At 41.0% G+C, this 12229-nt stretch overlaps 1 protein-coding gene across 4 annotated transcripts in view; it reads right to left on the minus strand.

Annotated features, from left to right (window-relative positions):
- rabgef1 (RAB guanine nucleotide exchange factor (GEF) 1) overlaps positions 1–11080 on the minus strand; it is a 29097-nt gene extending 18017 nt beyond the window's left edge. For 3 of the 4 annotated variants that reach the window (XM_046307223.1, XM_046307222.1, XM_046307220.1), the window contains exons 1-2: positions 10949–11080; positions 4573–4787 (exon numbers count right to left, since the gene is read on the minus strand). In XM_046307223.1, coding sequence (XP_046163179.1) covers positions 4573–4751 — 179 coding nt within the window. In that variant the 5' untranslated portion in view covers positions 4752–4787; positions 10949–11080. The remainder of the gene's footprint in view (positions 1–4572; positions 4788–10948) is intronic. The other variant, XM_046307221.1, reaches the window with a different exon arrangement.
- Positions 11081–12229: the final 1149 nt, after the last annotated feature.

Below are 12229 nucleotides of genomic sequence, written 5' to 3' on the forward strand. Positions count from 1 at the left end.
GTCTCTACCTTCGTGCCCTTTGTGCTGATGTCTGTGCCCGATAATATTTGTACAATGTTTTGTGCTTTTACCCTGTTGTGTTGCTACCATGCTGTGTTGTCATGTGTTGCTGCCTTGCTGTTGTCGTCATCTTAGGTCTCACTTTATGTAGTGTCGTCTCTTCTCATGATGTGTGTTTAGTCTTATATTTATTTTTTACATTTTTAATCCCAGTCCCCGCAGGCCTTTTGTCTTTTGGTAGGTTTTCATTGTAAATGAGAACCTGAGACGTCTGCGTCCCACCCAGCCATCAGGAAATGCAAATGTGCCACGCCAAATGCTAATAGCACTCGTTAAAACCCAAACGTTCATTAAAACACACATGCAAGGTACTCAATTAAAGCTACACTCGTTGTGAATCTAGCCAACAAGTCAGATTTTTAAAATGCTTTTCGGTGAAAGCATGAGAAGCTATTATCTGATAGCATGCAACACCCCGAAATCCCTGAAGGGGACCTAAACAAAAGAATTAGCGTAGCCGGCGCTACACAAAACGCAGAAATAAAATATAAAACATTCATTACCTTTGACAAGCTTCTTTGTTGGCACTCCTATATGTCCCATAAACATCACTATTGGGTCTTTTTTCTCGATTAAATCGGTCCATATATACCCAAAATGCCCATTTATGAAAACTGTGTGATCCAGAAAAAAACTTTTTTTAAATTAAAAAAGTTGCCTATAAACTTTCACAAAACACTTCAAAATACTGTTGTAATCCAACTTTAGGTATCAGTAAACGTTAATAATCTATCAAATTGATCACGGGGCGATGTGTATTCAATAGCTCCACGTCTTCAAATCATGGTCCAAAATCTCTCTTCCAAAACATCCTGTCGTGGACCGGATGATATGGGGTGTCTCTTCTTCGTTTGACCAAGGAACAACCTCCAGGCAATTGCCAAGACTGGCGACATCGTGTGGAAGCTGTAGGACTTGTAAGCTGGGAGCCATCTATTTTGCTGTGCCATAGACAATACATACAACTGGCGCATTGATTTTTTTTCCCTTTTTGGTGATCAGTTTTCCTTGGGCTTTTTCACGGAACACACGTTCTGTTATAGTCACAGCCGTGATTTAACCAGTTTTAGAAACTTCAGAGTGTTTTCTATCCACATATACTAATCATATGCATATACTATAATCCTGGCATCAGTAGCAGGACGTTGAAATGTTGCACGATTTTTAACAGAATGTTCGAAAAAGTAGGCCATAACCTTAAGATTAACTGACTTGCTTAGTTAAATCAAGGTTAAATAAAAAAATAAAAAACATTCCAAGCTTAAATGCATCCACCATATACATTCCTCCTACAGATAACCATTAACTTCTGGTGTAGACCCTAGACTATGGCATTCCTCATGTCTCTAGTGTAACTGATGATTGACAACATTTAAAGTTTAGAAATCCGAACCAATTATATGGATTTGGCTAAATGTTTATAACCATGTTAAAAATAATTTACAGTACTCTCTATGCAATGATCTTGACGGGTATCCAATGCTCCTCACAATTCGCCTTCTAACGGGGAACTCGTCAAGGCTGTCCAGCCTCCTATTTGCCCTATCATTGGAGCCATTAGTGGAAAAAAACCTTTTTTCAACATTTCTTCGCAGTGCCAATAGAGATCGTGGTTCGAGTCCAGGCTCTGTCGCAGCCGGCTGCAAATGGGACACCCATGGGGCGGAGCACAATTGGCCCAGCGTTGTCCTGGTTAGGGAAGGGTTTTGCCGGCAGAGATGTTCTTGTCTTATCGCGCACTAGTGGCCCCTGTGGCGGGCCTGGCGGCAATGCACGCTGACACGGTCGCAAGGTGCTTCCTCCGACACATTGGTGTGGCTGGCTTCCGGGTTAAGCAGGAATTGTGTCAAGAACCAGTGCGGCTTGGCTGGGTTGAGTTTGAGGACACACGGCTCTCGACCTTCGCCTCTCCCGAGTCTGTACAGGAGTTGCAGCGATGGGACAAGACTAACTACCAATTTGATACCACGAAATTGAAAAAATTAAAACATTTTCCCCTCTAGATATTTTTTTTTTAGAAGAACTACAAACCAGTCACAACTGCAATTACAGCAATTGGTTTAATCTAACCTTCATCAGGTCAAATTTCGATAGTCAAAATGAATGTCTTGCCTAGACTACATTTCTTTGGTAGCATGTTTCCTTTGCACGCGCCATTCGGGTACTGGGAAAATATATGATTTTATATGGAAAGGGAAACATCCCAGAATTAAAATGACTACACTCCAGCAACCCAAATGTTTTGGGGGTCTAGGTTTATCCGACTTCCAAGTTATATGCTTTGTCTCTTGTGCACCAGCACACTTAAGAAATGATTTGATCAAGATACAAGGTCTTCCGTGGTTGGAAATAGAGGAAAGTATAATGTCACCATTTACATTGAAAGATGTACAATTCTCTTCTTTATCTCCTAAGTTTTGCTGTAATCAGTTTGGACCAATCATCAACCACTCAATATAGACCTGGCAACAAATTGAAAAACTTAGTAATTGGGAAGTGCAATGGCATACCCAAACACCAATATTTAGAAATAACTCCCTACCTTTGGGGGGGGAAACCTATCATGGTCTGAACAAAGTATTTATAAACTTTCTGAATATCCTAAAGTCTTCCCGAAATTTGAAATCATCAACTAATACACTACAAATTAATTGACATATTTTATTTGACTCCATGGAAAAGCTGCCAATTTAAATGTGCTCCTATTCCAAATTGTCTGTTGTATGTATTCTCTAATAAATATTGGAACTTACATGCATATGATGTGGGACTACCCCAGTTTGACAGGTCTCTATCGAGCATAGTTGGTGTTCCCATTCCCCATCTCCCCAATATATTATTGGTGAATGATGACTCTTCACTGACTCTCACAGTACCACACAAACTAGTATGGTTGTCTGTACTGACTGCAGCAAAAAGGATGTTAGTGACCAGATGGAAGCCTCCACATAAGCTCAGCATAACTCATTGGCTACAAAATGTCCTTGACGTTCTTTCACTAGAGTTCTCCAGAGCTCGTGTAAATAGCGCCAAAGAAACATTTGATACATTCAATAGAGCAGTTGAAAAGGTCAAAAGCTTATTATGAGTTCAAATGTAATCATATTTGAATATCTGTATTAAATATCGATGTATGCAGGTTGATTCTATTCATGTGTGCCTTGGTCCCACAAAATCATAGATGAGTTACCCATGATGTTGTTTTATACATATAGATACGTTCACAACATGAGCTCGTGTTGTTACAGCCCGAATTTAAAATGGATTAAATGTAGATTTATGGTCACTGGCATACACACAATACCCCATAATGTCAAAGTGGAATTATGATTTTAGAATTGACCTTTGTGTCCTGAATACAAAGCGTTATGTTTGGGGCAAATCCAATACATCATTAAGTCCCACCTCATATTTTCAAGCATGATGGTGGCCTCATCATGTTACGGGTAAGCTTGTCATCGGCAAGGACTAAGGATTTTTGTTATGATAAAAATAAACAGAATAGAGCAAAGCACAGGCAAAATCCTAAAGGAAATCCTGGTTTAGTCTGCTTTCCAACAGACACTGGGAGACGCATTCACCTTTCAGCAGCACAATAACCAAAAACTCATGGCCAAATCTACACTCTTGTTGCTTTCCAAGAAGACGGTGAATGTTCCTGAGTGGCCAAGTTACAGTTGACTTTATCTGCTTGCAAATCTATGGCAAGACCTAAAAATGGCTGTCTAGCCATGATCCCCAACACCTTGACCACGTTCAAACCCGGAAGGGCCAATTGTGCGCCACCCTATGGGACTCCCAATCACAGCCGGATGTGATGCAGCCTGGATTCCAACCAGGTACTGCAGTGACGCCTCTTGTACTGAGATGCAGTGCCTTAGACTGCTGTGCCACTTGGAAGCACCTTCCACTCTTAGAGACTTACCCAAAAAGACTCACAGATTTAATCACTGCCAAAGGTGTTTCTAACATGTGTTGACTCAGGGGAGTGAAATCTTATTTAATCAAGGTATTTTTGAGTTTTATTTTCCATTAATTTTTAAACAAAATTATAACTTTTCTTCCACTTTGAAAATAGATTGTGTGTAGATCGTTAACAAAAAAATGACAAATTAATTTGAATCCCACTTTATAACACAATAATTGTTAAGAAATTCAAGTGGGTTAATACTTCTAGGCACATATCCTCTGCTACAGTAGAATACCATGTGGATAAGACAAACCAGCTTGCCTGTTAACTCTGCTGGCCAGTGAGCTGGGGTTGAATGTTGACATTCCAACATAGTCAGGCATCCCACATGAAACTTTGTGATGTATAAGTATCTACCCTGCCACTGAGGAAGGAATGCGCCACAGCACTGACAACACATCGCAATTGATTAGAACGTTTCACAAGTGGGCCTACATTTCATCCTACGTCATCCCACCAACTATCTATGGACCCCTCCATCATCACACCCCACCCCCAGTTTGAGACCCATTGATCCAGAACTAGGAGTGTTCCTTCCTTACTTCTCAGCTAGGGCCCAGTCCTCCTGGATCTGCTTCTGCCGGGCCCGCTGGTACTCCTCCCGCCAGCACTTGGAGCACAGGCCCTGCCAGGCGGCATTGCCATAGTAACCGCAGCCCTTGTTGCAGTGCAGCTCTGACTGGTCCACGTGGATCCCGCGGCGCTCCTTCCGCTGACTCATCTAGCTGCCTGGGTGGAGGGAACTTATAAGAGCTGGCTGGTGGGAAAAGATGACATTTTTAGTGGTGTTCACACACCAATGAAATTGAGGAAGACTGAGACCATCTGGGACATTGAGCTAGGCCTATAGTTATAGGTTGTTTTTTGTGTTGATTTTTACTCTTACACCTTTACCACCTTCTCTAAATAAGGCTTGCATGGCCACAGTTTTGACAAGCAATCAGTCAATGCAGTTTTTGGATAGAATTGAGGTTTACACACACTTCTTCAAGTCCATGGGCTTTTCCACATTTAACTAAACATACAAGATGAATCACCCCCCACAAACCCCTGATGTTCCAGCAGGAAGGAGGCACGTCCAATCCTGCCCAGAAACACTGAGAACATTTAGACCTAAGAACTGCTCTCCAATAATAATAATAATAATCAACCCCATGCATTATGGATAGGGTTGCGCATTTTAGGGAATATTCAGAGGTGGGAACTTTCCTTGGGAATATATGGGAATTAATGCAAATGAATATTAATACCATTTAGAATGGAGATGTTTTTTAAATTGTATATATATATATATATTTACCATATCATATGGAGACAGAAACATAAACCTTTTACCTTATCATAAGTAGACATAATTGCAAATGATTAAATCCTTCCAATAGAAAAAAAAACTAAAAAACAATTCAGTTACAAATGTAACTTTAATTAAAGGAGTTGACTTCACACGGGATGATTTCACTGAACAACAAAAGGGAATATTGAATAATCCCCAATGATCCATCGCATCTCCCAAAAACCATTTAACATACATCTGTAAAATTAGTCTAGAAACTAATGCTTTGTTTGTCTTCCTCTCAGGTGTTTATGTCTTCTCCCTGGACCTCCTCAATGTCCACCTCTTGAACATCAGACTCATCACTTTCCAATCTTGTTGAGGATGGCTCGTTGTCAGGCTCAAAAATCCTCAAATTTGCCCAGATGGCCACCAATTTGTCAACCCTTGTATTGATCAGCCTGTTGCGTGCGTGTTCCCAAACAAGGACCAGTTGCGCTCCAGGTGGCTGATGAGATCTGTTGGCACGACTGCCATATTGCATCTCCATTCCAAAGCCCTTGCTTGGAAGTGTACTTCTCCAGACTGCCAAGAACCTTGCCCTCATCCAGGCCAAGGTGGCGAGACACTGTAGTGATGACACCATAAGCCTTGATCGCTGCACCCGACAGGATGCTCTTGCCAGCATACTTGCTGTCCAACATGTACGCTGTGGCGTGTATGGGCTTCAGGCAGAAGTCTTCATACTTTTTGATGTATTTCAGAACTGCAGTTTCGTCTGCTTGGAGCAACAGTGACGTGGGCAGGGCAGTATGGATTTCTTCTCTTATATCTGCAAGCAGAGTCTGAACATCAGTCAGGATGGCATTATCTCCCTCAATCTGTGCAATGGCTACTGCTATAGGTTTCAGGAGTTTCAAGCTGCTTTCCACTCTCTCCCAAAATACATCATCCAGGAGGATCCTCTTGATGGGGCTGTCCATATCGGCAGACTGATATGGCCATTTCTTGGAGAGACTCCTCCCCCTCCAGGAGACTGTCAAACATGATGACAACACCACACCAACGGGTGTTGCTGGGCAGCTTCAATGTGGTGCTCTTATTCTTCTCACTTTGTTTGGTGAGGTAGATTGCTGCTATAACATGATGACACTCCACATACCTAACCATTTCCTTGGCTCTCTTATAGAGTGTATCCATTGTTTTCGAGCAGCAGTCATTTGAAAGAGTAAGAAAATGTCAACGAGACAACTCAAAGGCAAAATCCATTAAAACCAAGATAATGGAATTAATTGCCCTTAACAATCAACCGTTCTCTGTCATGGGTGATGTTGGCTTTCGTCGACTGGTCAAGTGCCAGTACAAACTACCAAGTGAGCTATTTTTCAGATGTTGCTCTACCGGAGTTACACAGTAATAGCGTGGAATGCCATTTGGGTCTTTGCGTGTCAAAAAGGATACAGTAACCCTGTCAAAGCTGTACAAAAAAAGTCTGTAAACAAGCCAACACTGGCCACGAACGATGTGTAATAAAGCATCATTTGTTTAACTGCAACTTCTGGGGTAGCTAGGCTTAGCTTGCTAACCGCAAAGTCCACTATTGTGGCTAATCCTTATTGTGGTTAACTTCACATAGATTGGTCCGATCACCATTAATCAAGTAAGAACCGTCTTGCAAATTAGGGTTATTTTAGACGATGACACCTAGCTATATAGTTACTGAAACAAATGTCATTTTGCTATGTTTTTGGAGAAGAACATTGTTTGTATCCATGAGCTAGCTTGCTTTTTTATGACCAGCACTGTAGGTGCGCAAGACAACTTTACCAGCATTATAGCATACGTATCGATGAATCGTTGTGACATATGAAATACGAGTGATAGTGTAATCAATGTGTAATAACTACCCAATTTAGGAACGTGTTTAATGAACGCGTTAAATTATTATATGATGTGCAGTCATATTCAGATCCTGATTGGTCAACAAGCTTATTTGACACGTCAAAGAGTGTTATTTAACAAGCATCTTTTTTGACACGAAAAGACCCAAACGGCATTCCATAGAAATCGATGTTTCTAACCCCATATACACAGTGGACAACAAGACTCACTGTGTGGTCAACTTTACACACATTATAGTGGAAGGAGACATGGAGGTGCTTCCCAAGCTCACTGCATTGGGATTCTAAAAGTATGCTAAACTGTGCTGAGCATAACCTACATCCCATGTAGCCCATAAGGTTTAGGTGGGGGTTGTACCACCTCAAAAATCACAAGAAAGAGGATTGCCAGCCATCATCTCAGATTGTTCAGAAATTGTTGCCTTTGTTATAAACAGATAAAATTATCATTCTGAAATTATTTTGTTGAAATAGAATGTGAGAAATTAAGCTAATTGATTGCACCCAAAATGGGCCATTTTCATTTATGGGATTAATTTAATATTCAATAAATATAGTATCCAATGTGACTTGGACTAACATTTTTCTAACAATGAGATAGACATGAGAAATCCAAGGAAATGGTCAAAAGCCATCCACGGACCCCCACATCAATCCCACCCCAACAACGAGTAAATAGTATCAGATCTCCATGTCTGACAAGTAGTATGGAGCTGCGTCTTTGAGTATTGTTTCTTCATACAATGTAATGTATGCCCAGTGAATTCAGTGATGTCGTCGTCGTCCCCGTTCCGAGAAACTAAATTCAGCAAAAAATGAAACGTCCTCTCACAGTCAACTGCGTTTATTTTCAGCAAACTTAACATGTGTAAATATTTGTAAGAACATAACATTCAACAACTGAGACATAAACTGAACAAGTTCCACAGACATGTGAAATGGAATAATGTGTCCCTGAACAAAGGGAAATTCAAAATCAAAGTAACAGTCAGTATCAGATGTGGCCATCAGCTGCATTAAGTACTGAGGTGCATCTCCTCCTCATGGACTGCACCAGATTTGCTGTGAGATGTTACCACACTCTTCCACCAAGACACCTGCAAGTTCCCGGTCATTTCTGGGGGGGCCCCAGACATGCTCAATGGGATTGAGATCCGGGCTCTTCGCTGGTCATGGCAGAACACTGACATTCCTGTCTTGCAGGAAATCAAGCACAGAACGAGCAGTATGGCTGGTGGCATTGTCATGCTGGAGGGTCATGTCAGGATGAGAATGCAGGAAGGGTACCACATGAGGGAGGAGAAGGTCTTCCCTGTAACGCACAGCGTTGAGATTGCCTGCAATGACAACAAGCTCAGTCCGATGATGCCGTGACACACCGCTCCCAGACCCTGACGGACCCTCCATCTCCAAATCGATCCCGCTCCAGAGTACAGGCCTCGGTGTAACGCTCATTCCTTCGACTGTTAATGCAAATCCGACCATCACCTCTGGTGAGACAAAACAGCGACTCGTCAGTGAAGAGCACTTTTTGCCAGTCCTGTCTGGTCCAGCGACAGTGGGTTTGTGCCAAAAGACGACATTGTTGCCGGTGATATCTGGTGAGGACCTGCCTTACAACAGGCCTACAAGCCCTCATTCCAGCCTTTCTCAGCCTATTGCAGAAAGTCTGAGCACTGATGGAGGGATTGTGCTTTCCTGGTGTAAGTCGTGCAGTTGTTGTTCCTAGCCTGTACCTGTCCCGCAGGTGTGATGTTGGATGTGCAGGTGTTGTTACTAGAGGTCGACCGATTAATCAGAATGGCCGATTAATTAGGGCCGATTTAAAGTTTTCATAACAATCGTAAATCTGTATTTTTAGGCGCCGATTTAAAAAATAATATGTTTAATTTAAAAACCTTTATTTTATTTTATACCTTTATTTAACTAGGAAAGTCAGTTAAGAACACATTATTATTTTCAATGACGTTCTAGGAACGGTGGGTTAACTGCCATGTTCAGGGCCAGAACGACAGATTTTCACCTTGTCAGCTCGGGGACCCTGGCCATCCAGGGACCCTGGCCATCTTTCGTTTGGTGTTTTTCAGAGTCAGTAGAAAGGCCTCTTCAGTGTCCTAAATTTTCATAACTCTGACCTTAATTGCCTACCGTGTGTAAGCTGTTAGTGTCTTAACGACCGTTCCACAGGTTCATTAATTATTTATGGATCATTGAACAAGGATGAGAAACCGTGGTTAAGCCCTTTACAATATAGATCTGTGAAGTTAATTGGATTTTTACAAATTATCTTTGAAAGACAGGGTCCTGAAAAAGGGACTATTATTTTTTTGCTGAATTTAGTAATTTTTGTTCCATCCTACATCCTAATATTACCAGGTTTGGACCACTAGATGGTGCTGTTCCAGGTGTTATTAAGGACCCAAATTCACACAAAAAATACATTACATAGGATGAAGAAACAATAATCCGAGCCACAGCTCCATACTATTTGTCAGACATAGAGAACTGGTACTGTATACTTACTGTTGGGGTGGGTTTGCCGTGGGGGGAGGGGTCTGTGGTTGGCTTTTGACCATTTTCTTCAGTCTTGCTCATTGTTCGAAAAATAATTGGTTAAATTGGATGTTAGGCACTATATTTATTGGGTATTATATGAATTCTGTAAATAATGTATGTAATCAATTAGCTTAATTTCTCTGAGATCAAAGTATATTTCAACAAAATAATGTTGCAAGAATGCTAATCGGATCTGTTTCTAACTACAGAAATGATTTTAGAACAATCAGATGGTGGGTGTAATGGATTGCTGAAATGACATGGAACGACCCATGGGGACAATGGTGCCTAGCCTATATTTGAGATGGTTTACTTGCTATTGTTAATCACCAGAAAGCTTTCCTGGCAGTGACTAAAACTATATGGAGTTACTTTGAATGAAATAATACATCTCACTGCAATGCCATCAACGTACTACACCAACCAAATAGAATATCCCTTTATTAAAAGCTGTGTCATGTGCAGTTTGTGTGTAGCCTGTCTACAGTGTGCAGATTATGTACATCAGGTTGTGGCTCCTGAATATTGATTTTGACATTTAACTCCAGGTCACTGGAAATTTCCCCAGATGAAATTGAGGTAGGCCAGCTTGTCCTTCAAAACAAAGAAACCATTCACCTGCAGGCTGCAGCTTGAGGACTATGAGTGTGTATGTGCACTCAAAACAAGACCGTCAGTATATTAGGTTAAACCCTGGTTGAGCCCCCCTCGAGCAGGAGGTGGATACCTCACCTGTATATGACAGATTGTATCTACTAGCTAAACCATCAACATAACAGGAGCTTGGCTGGTTATTTAGCTGACGTTATCATGTATGACGCCTGCAACAACCAAAAATACACAAGATAAGCCGGAGACGGGGGAGCGTGTACCGTTACAGGTTACAACAAACATAAATAGGGTTTTGTCATGAAACGTTAGATTTTGTCAAACAACGTGCCAACAACCCATTGATAACAATAAACAGCTAGCTGGCTAGGCAACTAACCACCGCGCTACTGTACATATGTATAACTAAAAATATCCAGACTTGTTCTATATGTGTTAGCATGCTAACTAACAGTGGAGTAGCATTATGTCTAGCTAGCTAGCAAGCTAAAGTTAGCAAATGCGTACTTACATGTTGGTGGTTGTAAACATGCCTTAGATAACTGGTCAAGAACTAACTTTACAAGGCTTAAATCTCACCTTTTACAGAGGACGAGACACCTTCTTCAGTAGCCACTGACTGTGCGGCTGGGATCAGCGTCTCGTCAGCAACACTAAAAAAGTACTTCAGTGTCACGGAATTTCGAAAATTCTCAAAATAAAAGTCCCACGTGTAATAGTAGAAAAAGTGTAATTAACCTGTATTTATTCATGATATATATTTTTTTAAATGTTCTAAATATTAACAAGGATTCATATTTGTTCATATTTAAGCAACATTAAATGTGGGTTTCAAAACATGTTTCACGGTCAAATAAATGCTCCATGTGCAATTCCCAAAATACTTTACGATAGAAAACTATTATAGGTGCCAAAGTAAACGTGGGGTTGGGATTACTCACTAGGGTCTGTAGAATCTATATATGATCATTATTTAATGCCCAGCAACACTTTTTACTCCACCCACTCCATTCACTGCAATTCAATACACTGTCGGCCGATAAGTGATTAGTTACTTGAAAGACACAATGTAAACAATGATGGACTGCCATACCTGTCAACGACCTAGATTAATCTAATGATTAGCCAGTTGTGCTTTTCACATATTTAAATCAGCCCAAGGCCAGCCTTGACCTGTGCCAAAACATGCATTTGGCCTGACAAATAACGTCAAACGACTTAAAATGGAGCCATTAGACACTACGGTACAAATATTGCACTGTAAACGCAAAACCATCGATCGTGTGTCCATAAAACCAGGGTCCAGTATAATCATTAGAATCTCTAGAAAACCAAATAGCCAATCCCCTCTTCAAGCCTCTCTCTTTAAAGTAGCAGATGAGGTCCACCAAGGCCAGAACAGCAAGACTCGGTAACAGCACTTACCCGTAGGCTGTGAGGTCGGCGAACTCATGTCTAAATCATACTTCTGTACTGTCACTTTAACTCTGCTGACTGACTAATTTAGGACTATATCTAAATGCCAAAACAATGAATTAACTATATTAGCTCTCTATTGAGTTTACTGTGTGGACTTAAACACAATTCCACAGACTTGCACTCTTGTCTTGCACTAGCAGGTGTTAGGTGAAAAGCTAACTGCTTCAAAGAAACAATGGAAACAACTGACTGGCATTGCTACGTGTAAATTACCTACGTTATAGTATTGATTATGAGCAGGCTGCAGACATTTAAATCAGCCCAAAGCCTGCATTAGGTGCCAAAACATGCACCAGGTCAAGCGTTTTGGATAGACAAATATATATATATATTTTTTTATCCGGCAGTACACTAGTAAGATCATAGTGCTATTATGCCTAT

The sequence above is a fragment of the Oncorhynchus gorbuscha genome, linkage group LG16, assembly GCF_021184085.1.
Source record: "Oncorhynchus gorbuscha isolate QuinsamMale2020 ecotype Even-year linkage group LG16, OgorEven_v1.0, whole genome shotgun sequence".
Lineage (NCBI taxonomy): Eukaryota > Metazoa > Chordata > Actinopteri > Salmoniformes > Salmonidae > Oncorhynchus > Oncorhynchus gorbuscha.